This window comes from Corvus cornix, chromosome 8, assembly GCF_000738735.6.
Source record: "Corvus cornix cornix isolate S_Up_H32 chromosome 8, ASM73873v5, whole genome shotgun sequence".
In the NCBI taxonomy this organism is placed as follows: Eukaryota; Metazoa; Chordata; class Aves; order Passeriformes; family Corvidae; genus Corvus; species Corvus cornix.
Genome location: NC_046338.1, coordinates 9371786 through 9392864, shown reverse-complemented (window position 1 = coordinate 9392864; position 21079 = coordinate 9371786). Strand labels below are relative to the sequence as shown.

General features: G+C 41.7%; 1 protein-coding gene and 1 long non-coding RNA gene across 3 annotated transcripts; one reads left to right on the top strand and one right to left on the bottom strand.

The window, feature by feature from the left end:
* Positions 1-296: 296 nt before the first annotated feature.
* Positions 297-21055, top strand: AKR1A1 (aldo-keto reductase family 1 member A1). 2 transcript variants are annotated; one of them, XM_010408906.3, is made up of 9 exons: positions 297-384; positions 2625-2720; positions 9008-9127; positions 10880-11031; positions 13112-13307; positions 13916-14115; positions 15129-15201; positions 16114-16200; positions 19806-21055. In XM_010408906.3, exons 2-9 carry the CDS (start codon positions 2631-2633, stop codon positions 19869-19871), a joined length of 984 nt encoding a protein of 327 aa, XP_010407208.2. In that variant the 5' UTR covers positions 297-384; positions 2625-2630; the 3' UTR covers positions 19872-21055. The 2 variants fall into 2 exon arrangements, with proteins under 2 accessions (XP_010407208.2, XP_019147367.2); XM_019291822.3 differs by lacking the exon at positions 19806-21055 and adding an exon at positions 18522-19502.
* Positions 5491-18523, bottom strand: LOC109145954. The gene is made up of 3 exons (XR_002047673.3): positions 17221-18523; positions 5994-15353; positions 5491-5893 (listed from the first exon to the last, which is right to left on the bottom strand). It is a non-coding gene; the product is annotated as an uncharacterized LOC109145954 (long non-coding RNA).
* Positions 21056-21079: the final 24 nt, after the last annotated feature.

The following is a 21079-nucleotide window of genomic DNA, read 5'->3' as shown; positions in this document are numbered from 1 at the left end:
TTCCCCCCGTGTGGTGCAGCCCATCGTATTTATCACTTCACCGCTCAGCGGGAGCGACGAGGCTGGGCTGCCTGAGCTTCCCGACGGGAACCGGGCCGGGAGGGCACAGTAAAGATCAGCGGGGCAAAACCCGACGAGGGGGCCCGATGAGTTACGTGGAGCGGGTCGGTAGCGGGGAGCCCCGCCGGGGCTGGGTCGGGCTGCGCCGCCCGGGGGCAAGAGCCGTGAGGGCAGCTCAGCGCCACTGAACCCCACCGATGGACTTTCACACTTGAACCCGTCAGGGGCCACCGGCGCTGCCCCCAGCCGCGGCACGTTCCCGGCGGAAGCGGAAGGGCCGGGCCGGGCCGGGCGGCGGAGCAGCGGTAGCGGTCGGTATCGGCGGTGAGTGCGGGAGCGCGGCCGGGGCTGTGGGGGCTGCGGGGCCGCCGTATCGCCCCCCGCGCCGGGCGGGCCCGCCCTGCGCCGCCCCGATAAGGGGCAGGTGGGCGCGCCTGGTGCCTCTGGGGGAGCCAAAATAGAGGGGTTAGCTCTGATTTGTGTGGCAAAAGCAGTTCAGTAGCAGTGATTTAAATATTGCTCATGTGTACCTATTTGCATATCTATATATATTGATGCATGCATAGCTATGGGTGTTTTACTGCTGGAAGACTCCTTGCTTTAGGTTAAAGATGACCTGTAGCTTTGGGTTGATGAACAGGGGTAGTTTCATTATTCTGGTTATTGGTGCTTCCTCCCAGCCTTATTCTGTTCTTGAATTACTCTGGGCTTTAATTCTTTTATGTGAATGTGGCAGTAGGTTGGTAATGTTAAGCTATAACCATATCTTACTTGTCCAGAATTAGTTTGCTTTTGTGTTTGTTTTGGTTCTGCACTTCTAAGAAGAGGCTTCTAGCTTTTTAATGAACTGAATAATTATGGCTAGCATCATAAATGTGATTCTCCTAAATCCCCTGTTTCAGGGAAGAATCTGAGTGGAAAGTATTAATTAACATATTTTTTTCCAACATCTGCCATTCTGATGTGTTCCATTTTTCCAGAGGCTATAGTTCAAATTTCTCTGCAGTGTTAATATGCAATGTTACATGAAACAAGATGATTCTTAAAAAATGTGCTGATGTTAGTTATTGATTAAACATGTACCTTGTCTTCTGGGTTGAACTCTTACCTTTAAGATGATTGCATAACATGGTTGTGTAAAGCATATGGTTGGTATCTTATTTGTATTATAGGTCAAAGTGAATCAAAAAGCCTGAAGTTTTTAGTTGTGTTGCATGATGTAAGAAGACATCTTTATTTAGGCACATAAATTCAGGTTAACGGCACCCGCTTGCATGTAGCTGGCTACAAAATGGCTATGCAAGCTCAGAGTAGAAGAGAATACTGTTGGCACTGTCATCCTGCCTTCTCTGACCTCCTATCCCAATAAAACAGATGTACACCTGCAGTTTGGTCCACCAGTGATAGCTGGACTTAGCTCAGTGCAAATCCAAGGCTATTGGTTTGGTGTAATTATTGTCTTGCACCAGGAGGTGCTGGCCCATTACAATCCTGATAAGCAAGGCACCCAGACCCTAAAGTATCATCTCAAATGCTGTTTTTTAGAGCTAACCCTTTAAAGAAAAGAGGACTGTGTTGATAATCATGCATCCCTTCAGGTGCTGGGAGCCCCAAGTTGTGCAGCATTGAGCAGATCTCACACAGCACAGTGTGCAGACCCTGTCTGTAGCAGGGCTTACCCTGTTTTGGTCACTTGAGTTGCTAGGGATTCTTTTACAAGAAAACACCTCTATTCATCACTTGTACTGTCAAACAAAATGGATGCTTGCAGGAGAACTTCCTGTGTTTTTAGATAAAGGCAAAGACACATAGGTGGCATAATTGTAGGTATAAAGTGTGAGCTGTCTGCAGACTCCCCTGTTACAGGTCACTGCTGAGTTTATCCTACAGCCTGTGCATCCCACGGCACAAGGCTGTGCATGAAGTGCAGCACAAGACAAGCTTGGACCTACTCAGGTTAACTGTTTACAGGGATTCCCAGCTCCTTGGTGTCTTCAGGTCAGGATCATTCCAACTGCTCTTGTACATCTCTCTGAAAAACAGGTGTGCTGTTTGGTGTCTGCTGTTAAATCTACAGAAGTTTGGCTTGAAAAGTTAAGCAAGAAATTGAAAGCATAAACTCTCTGTGAACACATCCATCAGCTGGGACCTAATTATGTGAGGAAAATTACAACACTGAGAAGGCAAACCTATTTTGGGATAATATGCTGTGTGAATGCTCTGCTTTGAAAACATCCATTCCTCCTACATAGTCAGATATTCAACCAACATTGCATGCTTCTACTCTTGGTTATTTTTGTTGGTTTTTTTAAAACAAATAACAGTAATGATTTTGGATGAAGCAGAGCTTGGGAAGTAACTGAAATCTGCTAACCAGCTTTGGAGCTCATCCTGAATGCAGTTTCTTTCTAACTGTTTGAGCAGAAACATAGATTGTGAGGATGTTGGGACATGCTGTAAGCCCTTCCTTTTTGATAAAAACACTTTGCTGTTGTGAGCAGAAAAGATTAATTATTGCAACTTAAAGAATTGCTGCAAAACTGCTTGTTCTTTTTATTCTCTAGGCAAAAATGCCTGCAACATGCGACTTCGTTACACTCCACACTGGGCAGAAGATGCCTCTCGTGGGACTGGGAACTTGGAAAAGTGACCGTGGCCAAGTAAGCAGGGAACAATAGGATATTGTGGTCTAAACTAGTATGTGTGTTTGTGCACCTTTTTTTTGAAGATCCCAGATCTGAGGCCTGGATCCTTTGCTTGAGTTGTTCTAGTCTTGAGTCCACTGAAGTCAAATGTATGTATGTGTGTATTTGCATGATTAAGGCCTTAAGGCACAAAGACTGCAGATCCTTCCAGAAAGGAAGATCCCTTCACACTTGTTCACCCTGGCCTCAGGCAGTGGTGCTCTGGGACATAAATCCAGAAAGAGACCAGTGAATGTTGTTTCTATAACATGATGCCATTGGTAAGTCCTCAGGCTGCCACTCTGACCAGACACCCCTCAGGCTTAGGCTGATGACTCAGCAGAAAACATTATTTTGGGAAGCAGAAACTCAAAGTCGTTCTAGTAATAAGTCCTGTTCCAGCAGCCAGCCAATGGTTAGCAGGAAAACAAAGAACTTGCTTGGGTCAGCCTGCTTTTAGAGTAAGACGACTCATGTATCATTAGACATTCACTGCTTCTGAATGCAAGTGAATTGGCAAACACCACACTTGGAAACAATTCTTTGTGTTACTACAAACAGTCTCTGGGAATGTTTGCACTCTGTGGTGTGCCTGCTATTGTAATGCTTCTCCCCTTGTCTGTCTGTTCCTTTCTCTTTCATTTAGTTAAAAGATACATTTTTGGGGGAAGAAATTGTATGTACTTCCTGTGCAAGGCAATGTCCACTGCTTGGTGGAATTCCCAGCTGGTATTCAAAGAATTGTGGAATCACAGAATGGTTTGGGTTGGAAGAGACCTTAAAGACCATCTAGTTCCAGCTCCCTGCTGTGGGCAGGGACACCCTTCCACTAGACTAGGTTGCTCAGAGGTCAATCCACCCTGGCCGTGAACATTTCCAGGGATGGGGCTACTCTGTATTATGCACACCACTGCATGTCTGTGCAGTAAATGGATGTCTCACTGCTACCCTTGAGTAAGGTTCATGATGATTTTTGGAGTATGTTGGATGACACTATGCTCATGACTGAGAGGGAAAGTTAAAACCCTTCTCAAGACATGCTATTCTCTTGTTCCAGCTAGAGGAAAAGGTGGGAAACAAGCTATGAAAATTAAATCTATTCAGAGCCATTTTACTGTGGGTTTTCCTGTCCAAACAACTGTCAGGACAGTGGATCTGTTTGGAGTGCAAGTTGTACTAATGTGGAGGCTGAGTTGGTGTGAGCTCAGTCAACCTCTCAAACGAGGAAAAGGGTGAATGTGCAGCTTTGCCACTTAAAACATCAAATGACAGCTGAATTAAGTTTATTAACATGCACAAACTTAATGGATTAATTTCTGTGCACTCAAAGCAGTTAAATGTGCTTTGTCTAAAGCAAATGTCTGAAACTAAACAAACAAAATATGAATGTGTTGTTTATTCTGTGAACTAATTGTTCTGAGAAACTTGTGGCCTTAGAAAGGAACCGGGACGGATCCTGTTTGTGCATAATTTAAACATAATTCAGTTGGATTTTGCCATAATCAGCAGTGCTGCTGGCAGCTGAACACCACACAGGATCCAGCCATCTTCTCTGGGTTTCCTCAGAAGTCATTGGGAGTCACTTCTTTGGAATATCTGCTGTCTTCAAAGACTTCTTTGTAGAATGTATTGAAGACAAAATCTAGGAAGGGCAGTGAAAAGGGCCAGAAAAGTTACAAAAGTTGCTGCTATTCCTATGGAATAAATGAATTTCTGCTTATCACTTTTGAAAATTCAGGGGCATAGCAGCAATTTGGCAGTGTCCAGATGATTTACCCTTAAAAGGACATGATGTAGTTCAGGGATAATAATTGCTATTACGAATTAAAGACTAGGGACCAAAACCCCAGAGATACAAAAGAATTAGCATTGATTAAATTTGGTTTAGCTGTTTTCCAAGTAGAAGCTGTTTATCAAAAGCCCTTTTGTTCAAGGGCTGCATTAGAAGGAAGTGTGGAAATGGATGACTTTTAAATTATTTCGGGTAAATATTTTGCAGGTTATAATTCTTTCCCTTGCCAAGCTTGAGTAATTTCTTTATTACTGCTGTTACTGTTCTGATTGTAAACAAGTCTTGACCTTGTAGACAGATCTTAGCAGTCCAGTACAAAGGTGTCATTGCAGCCCTAGTTTCCTCAATATTAATAGGGGTAAAATAATTGAATCTAAATCCATGTTGAAAGACTATAGGATTTTATAGGATTGATGCCATATAAAATAATAGGATGCTTTATGTTTTGCATGATCAAATGCTAGAAGAGAAATTTGTTTTGCATGTTTCCATAGGAATATGATGGAAGGCTGTTGAATGGAAGGGAGCATAGTACAGAAGTTTATGAACTGGCAGCATGAATGAGTTCAAAGAGAAATCCATTCAGACAGGAGTATCAAGAATATCAGTAGCATGGCTTTTTGATATTGCAGCTGGATTGTCTGTAATCCTTTAATGCTTTGTTCTCTTCTCTCACGTGAGCCATGCTTTCAGCCTGGAGGATTGATCCCTACCTGATGAGCAGCCTAACCTGCAGTGGCAGAGGCTGGTTCTGTGGGAGAGGGAGAGACAGGGCTTGGGGAAGTTGTGTTTCTGTGTGAAACCTTGGAAAAGCTGAAGAGGAAATGTGCACCTCAGAAAACCAGTCAGACAGGGTGTCTTGTGACAGGATTGCAGCTTCGGGGGAGAATGGTTAGTTCTTAAAATTTGTTACACAATATAGAGAATCCCAGTTATGAGCAGAAAAAAATTCACTACTGTTAAGGAAGAGACTTTAATTCAACATTTGAAGGATAAGAGGCAAACCCCTTTATTTTAGGGAACACCAACTGTTAAGCTGCCATTACTTATCTGGTGGTGTAAGTTCCTTTTCAGCAAATTTTACTGCAATATTTAGAAATTGTGATATAGCAACACTTGGGTTCTGGTCACAGTGCATCTGAATATCACGTGGACTGATTATATGGGTTTTTTCCTATTTCCTGGCAGCAAAAAGTACTTGGACTGCTAAAATGTGTCAACTTTGCAGGAAGCAGGGGAGGCTTGTCAGAGCCTTTTCTTTCCTAGTAATATTGAACTGTTAGAGTGCAAATCTCTTCATAATGGCTTGAGGCTGTGCAGGAGGAGAGGCTCCTGGGTCACTTGAACTTTGTGTTGCCTGGAAGTATAAAGATGGCTTGTTAGTTTTTTAACCTTGTGAGAGGCAAATTGAAGAACTAGAAGTCTAGTAATGGATATTATAATTAATTGGAACTTACAGATTCTGTTTCTGAATCTGCCACTGATACTGTGTTCATCCATCTTCAAAACCAAAAGAGGGTGGGTGGCAAGGCCAAGTCCCTTACTAGGATGTTTAAATAGGAGTGTAGTTCCTTGGACTTTGCTGTAAAGAGAAGGAGAGTAAGGCTCCAACTGCAATACCTGTGTCTCTTCTGGGGCAAACCATTTGAAGAAAGGCATGAAACAGCTGCTGAGCTGGCAGCCACAGTGATGCAAGGTTTGGAAAAGGTAAGTTGTGATGAAAGGGGGAAGCACCTACAGTTATGTGGTCAAGAGAGGTTTGAGAGGAGCTGTCCCAGCACTTTGCAAATGTGCAAAAAGCCCTCACAAAGGGCAAACTGTGGATTTCATGTCTGGGAGAAATGCGATGTGGCATCAGGGCCATCTTTGTGAGTCATCGAAAAGACTTTGAACATAAAGATTGCAAAGCATTGGAATAGACTGCCTCTCACAAGAAGGGCTATGACAAATGTGTGTAGGAGTGGTCTGGATTTATTCAGCCCAGCTGTGGGCCATGAGCATAGACTGGAAGATGTCTCAAGATCCTTTCAGACCTACTTTCAGTTAGACCTAACTTTTTAGTTCTGTGGGGATGAATTGGTGAGTCACACTAGAGGTGTGTGACTCAACTTGCCTAATGCAAAGTGAACTCACTAATTGGTCCTTTCATAGCAGTATTGACAGGCTAAACTAAAGAATATATGGAAAGTTTGAAGGATCCTTTGGCTATTGTTACTTCAGAACACCAAATATCCAGGGACGTATGAATCTTCATCTGCTTCTGTTGTGGCTTTTTTCTCTGTCCCCTACCATGAAATGCATATACCTGTCTGAAGTTAATCTCATAAATACAAAACTTCCTGTTTAAAAAAAGTACTTTTCTTAAACTTACTTCTATATGCTATTATTTTCCCCTTCAAAAATGCCTTTTTTGTTTTTTTAACATTTCCTCTTTATTGTTTTCTTTCTGTGTGGAACAGGAGCTTTCAGTTCACATTGGAATGTCTTAGCAGGCTGGGAGTACCTTACACAAATACAGATTTTTTTTCTCAGATCTAAACCTTATTTAAATGACCAGTCCCAGTTCTTTGGTGCTAGAAATTTCTCAAAACATGCTGATAAAGAAATACAGCCTCTTGTTGATTGCTTTGCAGAGACATGTTTGGAGTGCTTTATCTCTGGTTTTCTGTGAGTGGTGCCTGCTTTCATTTATGGTAAACTTTGTGCCTGTTTGGTTAAAAACAGTATTAATATGATACAGGAAATAGGGGGTTCCAAATATAGAACACTGCTGTTTTCCCTTTCCTGTCCCTCTCTGCAACTCTCACCTTTTTGGAGGATAGATACTGAGTCTTAGAAGCCTTTACTATGCCTCAAGTGATTTCAGAATTACCCTGCCCTTGACTTTGTAGTGACCTGAGAAATGTCTTTGTTGGGTGAAACAAGGACTGTAAGTACCATCCTGCTAGAGAAAGGAAGAGTTCACTGCTGGAATAGAAGTGCTTTGTCATCCTGGCTAAGGGAAACTAAGCTACATTCCAGTTTTCCTCTCAAAATGCCAAAGAATGCAGTCAGAATATCCTGTGTCTGCTTTTACTGTACTTCTTGACAAGAAAAACAAACAAAATCCACCAGTAGGAGAGAGATCTTCTCACATTTGATTCCCTGTCGTCTTTCTGTAGCATCTGAAAGCAGGACTGTACATGCTTTTGCTTGGTATTACTAATTTTGTCTGCTTTAAATTTGAAAATGCTGGTACTTTGATTAAGTTGAAAGAAATCAATTTCCCTCTAGCCTTTGTGGACATATTTTTTAATCTCATGACAAGAGAGGTGTGATCTCAATAAACACTTACTGCCCTCTTGCATCAAGCCTTAGACACAGAGTAATTTACAGTCTCCTATAGTCTTGGAGACAAATCAGTGAGGGGAAATGTATAGAAATCCCTGTGCAGATGGGGTGTATTATTCTTTCTGTAGTACTTCAGATGGACAGATGTAAGAGAGAATGAGTGCTAACTGTCCACTGGAAATTAAATGAAACAGATTTTACTAAATGGTCATCAGCCTAACAGGAGATGATGGCTACACTGGCAACTGTAGTAATTCTTCATTCTTGCACAATCATTTATAAAAAATCTTTATTCAAAAGCTCCTTATGAGTCCTCACAAAGATGCCATTCCGTGTTTGCTTCTGGTTTCTAGCCTTGCTCCATATCTGAGGCCCAGATGCGAAGATGTTTGGTGCTTGTGCTTCATTAGAGCTTTCAAAAGCAGATACAGATTTGAAGTAAAGTGGTTCCCAACCATTCTGGCTTTTGTGTGACAACATGGAGCAAGGGATATGTTGCTGTTGGCAACACCTTCACTGTCAGCAATATTGGAAGCAAAATGTAAAGTTGTGAGCATCATCAGGATTATCCCAGCAGTATGACTTTTACTGTTGTGCAATCATGAGACAAGAAAGAAAAATGTTCCATGAAAGAGCATTGTCTTGGTAATTAAGTGTGAGTGGCTGAACCAAACCCAAACGGTGGTGATTCTGGAGTTAGAAGCCAGGCTCTTTCTTTACTGGGCAAGAGGAAATATATTTCAGGTTTGACTGATGTTGATTTGTCGCTTAGGTCAGAAAAGTTGTTTTCCTAAGCCATGACTTATTTGAAAACTGGTTCTTAGAGCTCATTTTATATTTAAGAAGAGTGTGACAGCTATAGCAAAGAGTAGGGATTTGTTCTATCTCCTGCATTCTTGCATGCTGGCCCTGTGTGCACGATTCATTTTCTTGTTCCTCTTGGAGTGTCTGCCAGCAGTTAGCTTGTCCCCCCTAAGGACTGTGCTCCAGAGACCCTGGATCCTCGTGTTTGAATCTCATGACCTTATGCAGGTCTGTGGGTTTTTTGGGGCGTATTCCTCACTAAGTCTGTTAGCATTTTTTTCCCCTGGTGCCACATCCCTTTTCAGTGACTGCATGGGCACTGTGTTTCTGGTTGCAGGTGAAGGAGGCAGTGAAACACGCCCTCAGCGTGGGCTATCGCCACATCGACTGCGCGGCCGTCTACAGCAACGAAGCCGAGGTTGGGGAGGCCTTCCAGGAATGTGTTGGGCCCAACAAGGTAAAAACACAGGAACTGTCCTGCTGACTGGGTGTTGTGCCAAAACTTAAGCTGTCACCTGTGAAAGTTAACATTTGTAGCTTTTCCTGCTGGTCTACCCCAGCTGTTTGCTATTTATCAGGAGAAGGCATGAGAGAGGGCTTTCTCTCCTCTTAAAACCCTCCTGGCTGTCATGGGGAGGAAAGATTGTCATGGATATTTGGATGGAAGGTACAGAAAATGCCTGTAGTGTTGGTGGTGGTTTTTTTCCTCTTCCTGCCCCTTTTCCCCTCATAAAGTATTCTAATTTGGATACTTTGGGGTTCCCAGAATCAGTAGTTACAATGTAAAATATATGTCATTATTTATATGAAAATTTACTCTGACTTTCCAGTCTAGCATGCAGTGGTGGATAGCCACACCAAATTTAGTTTTTTGGTTACTGATAAAATGTCAACGGCAGGTTTGTTGGTTATAGATAAAATACGAGCGAGTAAATGTGGTGAATTAAAAATTTTTTTCAAAGCAGTGATTGCATGTGAAAGGTTCATAACTGTGGCTCCAAAATCCACACCTGAGAGCTTTAGGCCTAAGTATAATGTATTGGAACAGGCATTCCTATGGATGAGCTGAGGTGGAATCTTAAATTTATTCCCTAAAGGGGCCAAAAGGATAACCTGTACAGCCTCAGAGCCCATGGAAAGAACATTTTCATGTTCTTGCTTTCCTGCTGCTCTTGCCTTGGCTTTAGGGCAGTCTCTTTGTTATGTGATGTGCTTGAGAGAGGCTGTTTTCAGCTTGCCCCAGGGATTCCTCCCTACTAGATGTGGTAACTAACAAAGGGAAGCATAGGCCTTTTGTTCAGTTCATATTAGCTAACTAACTTATAACAAGAATTAGAATGAAAATTCTTTTTACAATAATTTTTAAATATCTTCCTTTTAAACACAACACCATTGTGTGAAACACAGAAATAACTGAATGGTTGGAAGAGAGAAACTAAGGAGCTAATAATTCTAAATTCTTCAAAATACAGACTTGAGTGAAGTTTTGTCAGACATACAACAGTGAGAAACATCCTTTCTGATAGAATTCTGTGCTTCAGTTTGCCCAATGTGGTCTCCCTTTTGTATTTTACACTTTCTAGTTAACCAGTTCTCCGCTGTTTTGTTTCTGGTTCTTACCCTTCCAACACAGGGTACAGGGCTCTCAATTCTTAGTGTGCTCCTTCCACAGCCTAGAAACTCAAATGCAGACGTTTGGGGGGGAATCTTCTGTTTATTTTCCCATGCTCTTTCCACAACAAGCAATCTGTTTATAGTATGTGATGAGTAAAGTAAGTTAGCTGGTTGGGCCTGGAATATGTGAATTGTTAAGTAGAAATTTCAAAATTTACATACGAATAAGCTGAGTAATCTTTCTTTTGGCCACATCACACTTAGTAATGGCTTTAACCCTTGAATTGGAAGGTTTGGAAGGGTGTGTATGTGAAAGAGATTGTTTTGGTTTTCAAAACTTCTAATAATTTGCTACTTGATATACTTTAGGACTTGCCACTGTGTGTATTTCCCTGGCTCTTCTCCATCCACTATATTTTTGAAAGGTTTAATTTGTAGGTTCCATGTGTTACCTTATTTAAAAAAAAAAACAAACAAACCAAAACAAACCACAAAACTTCAGTTGTTCTCTTTGTTTTAAAACTAGCTGGGGAATTGTTGCAATTCTCTTTTTGAACTTGCTCCAGTAAATTATGCTCTCTTTCCTTTCTTAAAGATTATTAAAAGGGAGGACCTGTTTGTAACATCAAAGCTCTGGAATACCAAGCACCACCCAGAAGATGTAGAGCCAGCGCTGAGGAAAACACTTGGAGATATGAAACTGGATTACCTGGACCTCTACCTCATGCACTGGCCTCATGCATTTCAGTAAGTTCTAGATGGAAAGGGCACAGAATGCAGAAACACCAGTTTTACATAAGTGGCTTATGTTATATCCTGAGGACCTTCTTTCTGAGCTGTGAATTCTTGTTTATGCTGCCTGCAAGGTGTTTTTTGGTGTTTAAAGTTTAAACTAGTCTAGATCTAGGCACTGGGGAAGTGTGGCAGCTATTTTTGGTTCTGCCACTGGTCTACATGGTAACCCTGAGGAAAAATACCAGAACTGCTTTGTCCCTTAGTTGTACTGCTCTGTAAAATGGGAATTAAGTGCTTCATAAAGACAACACTTTTCACTTGTAGTTATTAACTATACTGGAGTGGACAAGCACATGCAGTATCATGGTGGTATCTGTATGAGGAGGAAGTGAAATTACTCCATATGACACTAATTGCAATAATTCTATGATTAGAGGAAATAAGAGACAAGAAAGTTTCCCAGTTAAGTGCTAAATGCACTTATCCTACAATCCCATGAGAAGCACAGTTCCAGACTCCCATTTCCTTGTAGATGTGGAAGCAGTACCCACCCAACTGCAATCAACAAAGAGGCAGGAGGAATAAATCTCCCGACCAGATGTTTGCATGGAATTTTCACTCAAGCCCTGTCAGTTTAAGGGGCCTCTCTTCTGCAAATCTGAGAATGTTTTTTCTCCTTCTGTTCATATGAACTGAATTTAACAAGTATCATACACTAATGATAAGATGAAAGATGTTCAAAGTATAAATATATTCCTCAGCATAACAGAATGAGGAAGTGTTTTTAACTAGAACTGGTCTGTTACAAATTCCCCTTGTTGTGCAACAGGTTTGCTTTTCATTTACTTGAAAAAACCACCCCATATAATGACACATAACACAAATAATGATGTATGTTTAGATACTGCTGATATTTAAATTTAGGTTATATTGTGACACTGTTGACAAAACTGACAGTCTAATAAAGCAATTTCATTTCTTTTCTCATTGGAAACTGTGTACTCTGCAGTTTTCCATTATTTCTACTTAACTGTTTTAATGCATGCTTATCTATAATGCCTGTGGCATTGGGAAGCTGAGCTAAGGAATGTTACTTACACAGAAATTAAAACAGACTTCCAGATGAAAATCATAGTGCCTCTAGGTGTTGAGAATTACTCTCACTTCATACAGTCCTCTTGACATATGAGGCTGCTCTTCTGACTTGGATGCTCATAAGGCTTTCAGAGTTATTTTTGGTACTAGATTTATCAGTGACATGAAGAACCATCTCCCCTTGTCCCCAGGTACTGCCATTTCTCACACCATTCACTGCTTAGCTAGAGCAGTGTAAGAGTCTCTGTGTGCTGAGCTAGCAGAGTCCTGTGGTGATTAGGGAGCCGTATTCTTCTGAGGGGATTGATTGCTTGTACCCTTCCAAGCAGGGACTGCTCAGAGACCAGTCATAGCCCTTTGGCTGTGGGGGTGTCACCTGGCACAACTGGGTACTTTGTGTCTGTTTGGGTGGGTTTTTTTCGTTTGGGTTTTTTTTCTTAATGTGTTGGTATGACTAATTGGAAGGAAACACACCCAACCTATAAACAACATGGACATATTAAGACTTCTGGGAGAATCTGTGCTTGTATCGAGTATTGACACAGCTACAGAATCCAGAGGGAGTGGGAATGCCAGTGTCCTTTGAATACATTGTCTCCTCGACAGCTCTTAAACCCAGATCCCTTTGGTAGCAACTCCAAGCCGCCCTCTGAGTTGCTGCTCACTAAATCAGCTGTTTTATTGGGATCAAAGTGTGCAAAGACCTGCTGCTGTGTGCACAGTGGTTTATCAGTTCTGTGTAGTCACTGCTGTATAGATAAGTACTTCAAAGTGCTGTATAACAACTTTATGTAGGAAAGACCGTCTTGTGTAATAACTGCTTATAGGTTAAGTCATGTAATGGAATTGAACAGATAAGATTCATTCAGTTTGTACTCTACCCTTCAGACTATGTATAACTTCTAAGCATACTTTGAGGAAAGTTTCTTTAAGTGAAGAATTAACATAATATAAATAATGTGGTATATGTACTTACACTTCACCTTTGATGCTGTAGACGAGGGGACAATCTTTTCCCAAAGAATCCTGATAACACGATGCGTTATGACTACACTGATTATAAGGATACCTGGAAGGCTATGGAGAAACTGGTGGAAAAAGGTCTTGTGAAAGCCATTGGGCTGTCAAACTTCAACAGTCGTCAGATCGATGATGTACTAAGTGTGGCTACTGTGAAGCCAGCTGTGCTCCAGGTAAGGTGGATAGAGACAAATACCTTTCCTATTTGTGCATAAGGGTGAAGAATTTGCAAACTAATGTTATGTGTTTAGCACAAGTGGTGCAGCTTCTTATTTGCTGGGAAGAATATAGTCAGCTCTGCAGTAGCAGGCACACAGAGGCTGTTTTTCCAGGCAGATTAATTTTTTGGGAAGGAGGCCTACATCCATGTTCTCTGGGCATTTGTACCTGATAGTTGAACAGGTCGGTGAAAGAATTCATCTTCCCTATGAGGAACAATTTAGTCTGTAAGAAGGAAAGATTGTGAGGGAATAACTTGAATCCCTACTGCAGAGAAGTTCCTTGCTTGTTGGATGATCTGTTTGGTACCAAGGGAAAGTTCAGCACCAAGCTTAGGTGCTCTGTTCTCTGTTTCCTGTAAGCTTAGCCTACCAGACACTTCTTCTTTCTCCTGGTAGTGACTTGAGTTACTAAGGTTAACTTAAACCTTATTCTCATAAGGTTTTCTGGAATCTGGAATGAGCTCGTGTGGTATGTTTGGTTCTCTTTTGCTTGACTTCCTGTTTGTTTCATTTATGTTGATACCTGTTCTGTAGCCACTCATTGTGGGTTATTTTAATAGGTGGAATGCCATCCTTACCTAGCTCAGAACGAGCTGATCGCTCACTGCCAGAAACGAGGCCTGGTGGTCACTGCTTACAGTCCCCTTGGCTCCCCGGATCGCATGTGGAAACAACCAGATGAGCCTGTGCTTCTGGAGGAACCTGGAATCAAAAAAATTGCAGAAAAATACAGCAAGTCACCTGCACAGATCATCCTCAGGTACAGAACAGTTGTGAGAGAGGTGGTGTTTGGGACCCAGCCTTCAATAAAGCAAAACATACAAGCTAGAAGGAATCCACTTAAGTGTGTCAGGGAGGAGTTAAAATCACAGGGAGTGCACACCCCACTTGGGGCTTGTTTTACAGAGCTGGTAGAGTTGGCCCTGCCTTAGGGCAGGTAGACTAGATCAGAGGGGTCCATTCAGGGCCTGGATCCATGTTCCCATGGGACAGTTCCCATGGGCTGTTGCCATGTCTGGGACAGTACCTTTCCTGCTGGGAAATAGCAGTAGGACGATTAAGGCAGCAGTGTACCACATGTGAGTGCTGCCCACTGAATTTGCATGTGGTCAGTGCCTTGAAGCCTCTAGTGCTTGCTGCTGCACCCAGATGGGCTCCAAGGAAAAGGCCTGCCTCCTTTGCAATGAAGAACTGTTTGCTGTTTTGTTTTTATATAGCCAGGTACTGGATATTGGGAAATAAGGTGACTGATTGATACTCAGAATATGATCAGCACCTTGTAAACTAATATTGGATTTCCTTCCTCATTTTTCTTGACTGGCTTTGTATCCATCAGTGTCACCACCACAGTCTTGGGCAGTAGCAGGTTACCCAGAAGCTGAATATGTTTGAGATTTTGTGCTCAAGCTACTAGACAGGCACTTCAGGGATCTGGGTTTTCATCTAGTTTCTGAGTGGCTGTCAGGTTAGAACTTGCTTGAAATGCTGAAGTATGTTTTTCTGACTGTTTCTTGGGTTTAGCTTAAAACACTTGAAACCTGGGTGCTTGTTCCAAGGCATGAACATTTTCCCCTCTCTGATTAATTCAGTTGTTACTGTCTTGCTTGAGCTTGGACACACCAGGTCCCAATACAATACAGGGCACTCCTTCTGTGGGGATTTTTATTTCACAGAAGTGGCATCTCTGCTGGCACAGATCATTAGTCAACCAAAATAAATACTTACTGTTCTTGGACTGCATGCACAGACAAAGTCTCTCACCTCCTCTTTCAGATGGCAAGTGCAGCGTAAAGTGGTTGTCATTCCCAAGAGTGTCACTCCTGCTCGCATTCAGCAGAATCTCCAGGTAAGCTGACATGGAGGAGTTTCAGCAATGCCCTTTTCATGTGAGTAATTGCTGTACTGTCCTACAACTCGCAGAGCAGCAAGCTGAAGCATTTGGTTCGTACTTGTTCATCGATGTATGCACACGCTGGGGAGGGAGGGTAAAGGTTCTTTCTGAAAACAAAGGATGTGTTTTAAGCAGCTCAGTGTGTGTGTGCAGATGTGCATATGCTCAGTCTTGTTATCGGAAGGTAAAGAATGTACTTTGTAGAGGTCTAAATGAAAAATCTGTACTTAAATGTTTTTGAGACATATTTATTGAAATAGGGAGTCTTCTAATTATGCTCAGTGATTCACTCCTGCAAGTGAGGGCTGGTGACTACTTCTCCAGCAAACTGCCATTCTAGTGATGCAGAAGGAGTAAGTGTGGTTCACTTCTGCTCTGAAGTAGAGACTTTAGAAATTATTTGAAAACCCTGACTTTAAGTAATCTTGAGGGATGTTTCTGAATCATTTCGTTGGATCTTTTTTTATAAAGATTGGCTGGTTACATACTTGTTTTTAAGTTAGGAGTTGTTTCTGTAACTGTTACTCCCATTAATCCAAATTCTTCCATGTAGTGCGCTGCTAGAAATCTCAAGAAATTCCCATAAATTCTGCAGTCACTCGAGGTTTAGATCTACATGGAAACAGAATATTTATTGAATAGGCAGCACTTACTGTGAGGAACAGTCCCACTGCTTTCTATCTTAGTGGCAGAGCACTATGCAGTACCAGTGTAGGCTTAGAGCTGGCAGGTGTGTGAACAGCTCAGACTTTAAGCCTTTGCTTTGGTGTTCATTATGAGTTTAATTGCAATTTCATATTTATAAGCAGAAGACAAACTGATGGCAACCTATGGTTACTGAGTAAAGCCTCTGGCTTTTGTTTTCAGGTGTTTGATTTCAGCCTCACAGAAGAGGAGATGAGCCACATTGAAAGGCTGAATAGAAACTGGCGTTACATTGTGCCAATGATTACGGTAAATTTCTTGTGTTTCTAAGTTTCCATTAATTGTGCAACGCACTTGGGGTTTTTACAGTTTTGTTTCTTTAGCGTTCCCATCAGAACTACTTACTCGTAAGAACAATGCATTTTCTTAGGGTATCTAAGATGAAAGAATTTTTCAAAAGCTTGGTACAGAAAAGGCAGTTTATTGAAAACTTTAGTCCTCTGTTTTGGACACTGGTGGCCCTCTCTTGAATTCTCATTACTGATTCATCCATGGGTCTTTAAGTCAGAGTCCCATCCTACTTCAAATCCCACCAAACTCCTGCTGATTTGTTCTTCTCAAGTCCAAGCAGGCTAAGCTCTGTGGCATTCCTCCAGAAGTACTCCTTGTGCCAGCTGTCACTGTCTACTTTGTACCTTAAACCTCTAAGATCAGTGAAGACTCAGGGTGTTGCTGCTTCTGCACATCCATTGTGGAAGTCACATTGGGGAATTTGTCCCTTCCCCTCCGCTGCATGTCCCCCTTTTCAGAATCTGTTGTAATGACCTTCCTCCAGTGTAAGGAGTTTGGATTAGGCTGTTGTATTTTTCTTCCCAAATCCCTTAGCTGCAGCATCTTTTAGCATCAGTAATTTACTGCGTCACACGAACCCTTACCTTGTGTGCTAGCAGATGCCAGTTTGTTTTTAGAGAAGCCAGAGAACTGTAAGTGTTCAAGTCCTCTTGGTCTTTCTTTTAGTATATTAAAGGACATAAACTTGTTCCTTTTCTCTCACTGCAAAAAAACCTACTTCATACCTTGTTGTGTCCTGTCTTTATAGTGTTTCTCATTTATTCTTGTCCTGCTTCTGACTGTACAACAGAGAGCTGTTGCCATTCTCTGGTGCATCACTGGCCAGGATATGGCAACTGTAACGAGTTGCTGTAGTTGTGCTATAATGAATCTGAAGCGATTTATCCCTTCTCTGCCATACAGTACACTGCACAGATACAGCAAATCTCAGCAAATTTGGGAGGTGTCAAGCATAATCTGGCCTCTTCAGCACTTTACCTGTAAATCATGCTTCAGTAGTGGCTGCTGGCTCTAGGAATTCCTTGGGGAAGGCTTTTCTCCAGGATTTATCATTGTGGGATCTTTGAATGCTTGAGTGTATCAGTGACCAGCCTGAGTTAGAAAAGAGAAGCTGTGAATGTGTGGGAAATGACTGTCTCATATCAAGGGTAGATATGTGTTACAGCTTTCACTGTTTGTCATGCTTACATGAGCCGCAAGGGCACCCTTTTAACTGTTTGTGTGTATAAATATAAACCCCCACATTCCTGCAGCCAACATTCTCTCTTTGTTTATGGATCAGGAGTCTGTATACCAAACAACAAGCTTAGTTGCTGATCTGTGTGAATGGGGTAGTGACAAGCACACCTGCTGCTGACAATATGTTGCTTTCGAGTGTTTTGCTACCCATGCTGCAAACAAAGTTGTTTTGTTAATGAAACTGCAAAATACATTAAAATGTAGCCTGGCTTGAATAAGCCAGGGATAATTCATGTGCTTTTGTTACCTGGGACACCTGATCAGATCACAGGGATTCACAAAGGAGAGATGAAATACAGTTCAAAGTGGCAGCCCATCCAGCTTGAGAAAGGGTGAATGTGATGCAGCTGGGCTTCAAAGATATTGCCATATTGTCAGATAACAAGACAGGAAGAAGGAAGATGAGGAGAGTTAAATCATGGCTCTGTAGCTCTAAGATCTCTAGTGGAACCTTTTGTCTCCTGCCTATCCCTTCTGGGCTTACTGGAAAGAATTTTCATCAACTGTGTATTAAAATTCCTGTCTAACCTTTCATGCCTATCTCCCCTATAAATCTGACTTAGAGTCTGGATTTCAAAGTGTGATATGGCAGTGACATGAGCGCTCCTATCATAACTAATGAGACAGTTCTTCCTTGCTTTACTTCATTGACCTATAGCACAAGTTCTTATAATTGTGCCACTCTTTTCCTCATGTTTTGTTTAAAGCCTGAGGGGAGGCTATTACATTTCATGTAGGCAATTAAAGTTGCTTTATACTTTTAACTGTTCATTATCTGGATAGTTTGGAAATTACTTTGCCACCAGTCTGAAATCCAAACTTTTGGAAACGCATAATTGGCCAAGGAATATACTTAAGTGAAACTTAAATGAGTGTCAAGCCAGGAGAGGAGAAGTGTGGTGTGCACATGATGATCTATTTTTGAGAGTTAGCTACTGTTGATTTGCAGGTGTGTTCATTGGTGATTTTATCCCCCCCCTCCTTCTCTCAAATTCCTGGAGTAGACTGGAATCAGTGATGTGAAACATTGCTTCTGGCAGCTGCTGTCTTGGCCTGCTGTGAACAAGAATGCTTGCCTGTTCTGTGTGGAGAAATATGCAGGGGGACGGAACTGGGGGGAAAGTGAGGAATATGAATTCTAGGAACATGAGGAAGCTGTTGGCATCAAGAGAACTTGAGGAAATCTGAAGCGACTGTGACACTTCTGTCCACAGTTTTAAGGATTGCCTTCAGCGGACAGCTTCATTTCAGGTTTTTTTTAATAAGAGCATTAGTCAAATGTTACACCGTAACATCTGCCTTTCCGTGCTCTGCAGTGCCCCCAGGTGACTCATTTCATTTAAACAGCTCATTGCAGGAATTCCAGTCGCTTTGAAATGCAGGTTTTGTATTCAAAGCTAATTGGGGTACTTGATAGTGGATACTTGGTGTGAAAGTCTCAGTGATTTCCTCTGTGCCCCAAACATTTTGAGTGATCACTACCATCACGTTCATATGTATAAAAATAAATGATTGCTCTACCGTAACTTTTTTTCAGACATTAGTTGTTTAACAGAAGTTTTAGCTGAATGATGCTTGCCTGACACATGGGGAGGTGTGTGCTCTGGGCCAGTGCTGCACCCAGACTTCCCCAAACGTTACAGATGAGGTTTTACCTCAGCTACACGGAAGTTGGGGGTGTTGCAATGGACTTGGTGCAACTGGAAATGCAACTTGTGCATCTCAATGCTTCGAGGTGGGATATAGGAACTGAGACTCTGTCTGGTTTTGTGCCAGCCTGAACCTCTGGTTATCTGTGAATATTGGTTTCAGTGCTCCCATTTTACAGCTGGACAAGCTGGTCTTCTGTGGAAATGTTCCTAAAAGGAGTTCAGTGACACTATTAATGCCTCAGTATATGACCCTGAACAAGCCTCTCAATGTGTTTCATCTTACCCATCCCTAGAATTGGCAGCCCAGCAATTCTCCATCATGGAAACATGAACAAAGGCTCCAACTCCAATAAAGTGTTTGGAAGTGTGCATGTTACAACACTTATTCAATAACAGCTACAAGGCAAAAAGCTTTTAACTATTCTTAATCTAATTCTTCAAGTCTCTGCAGCTTGAGAGACTCTTGCTCTAGGCTATAGAATTCTTTCTTTTCTTCCAAGAAAAGCTAAGAGGACTTGGGGGTAGAGGGAAGAGCTCTTGTTTAGGCTGAGAAATACACTCCCAGATGTTTGGGATACAAAGCTTTAGAAACTAAATAATGGAGAACTTGAAACTGAGACTAAGAATGGATTTTTAACTTTCTAACTTGAGTCTGTCTTGTTTACTTCACAGATTGATGGAAAGCTAGTAGCCAGAGATGCTGGACACCCCCACTACCCTTTCAATGATCCCTATTAACTACTAGAAAATAAGGTGTTAAAAGTAACAAGCTCCTGTGCTTGCCCTTCCACAAAGTAATTTTTGCCACAATTTGTCAAAAGCACTGTCCAAATTAAAACCTTCCTTCCCAAGTAGGTTTTTCTACAATGTGCTGTACTGTACTTCTAATCGACCTCATTCCTGGAGATCCTGTAACTTCCCTGCCAAAATTTGTGGATTTATTACAATGACTGCAAGCTTGCTCCTGGAAGCATCAGATCTTTTGGAGATTAGATAAAGAGTGATGGAGTCTAAGTCAAGTTCCAAACACATCGTTATCAGACTAGGGCATTACTTCGGGTAATTACTTTGGTCACTACTGTGAAATGGTTTTGAAAACTTTAGTTACAACTACTTGCCATGTCTGTGTTTCCCCTGGCAGGGACTGATTTGCGGAGTGCTGATGCACCCTTGGACTGGAACTCCAGCTCTAAGCATAGTTTTATTTTGTTTCAGTCTCTTAATGAATTATGTGGTCATCTGGGCACAAAGGGCATGAGGTGTTTGTACCTATCTGTGCTCTAGTGGTGATACCTTATGTGGCCTTAGCAACATCAACACTTTATTTTGGTCCTTCTACCTGTTAAATAGGATTAATTTTTTCTCACAGTAGTAGCAAACAATTAGAAAAATAGTCTTGTATATCAAATAGTTCAAAAGTTAAAGAATTAGACACTAATTTGGATAACCTCATTTGCAATAGCTCTATAGCAGATCTATGTATTCATCTTGAGTGTAGTGCCTTCTCAGATAATTCCTGTCCTGGACCGCAAAGTGTGCAGCTGAACTGCAAAAAAACCAGTGACACCTATTTATCACTCCTTGTAAACCGCAGACAAAACTTCAGGAACTTCTGTTCTTGGTAAAATGTTTCCTAATTCCTGATGAATATGCCTCAGCGGAGGAAGCCATTGCACCTCATTTAGGATTCTTTACTAGACTGGACATTTTCTCCTAAGGAAAATGAAATTCTTGTTGGTTTTTTTTTTAATTGTTCTAATCAAACACTGACTTTGAATACGGTTCTTGTTGCAATCATTAGGGAAGCAATTGTACTTTGAAGGCATTCTGTTGACTGCAGTCATCCTGCCAAGTACAGGGGCTTTTCTTGCTTGTTTCACTTGCATGTTTGCTTGTTTTAAATAAATTCTGTACTCACTGTATGACTTTGAGACTTTTTCCACCCC

Excerpts from the sequence above, each read along its gene's own strand:
- AKR1A1 (XM_019291822.3), top strand. The coding sequence starts at position 2,631 with ATGCCTGCAACATGCGACTTCGTTACACTCCACACTGGGCAGAAGATG. Across the intron at positions 2,721-9,007 it reads GGAAAAGTGACCGTGGCCAA|GTGAAGGAGGCAGTGAAACA; the intron begins GTAAGCAGGGAA and ends TTCTGGTTGCAG. Across the intron at positions 15,202-16,113 it reads GCATTCAGCAGAATCTCCAG|GTGTTTGATTTCAGCCTCAC; the intron begins GTAAGCTGACAT and ends TTTTGTTTTCAG.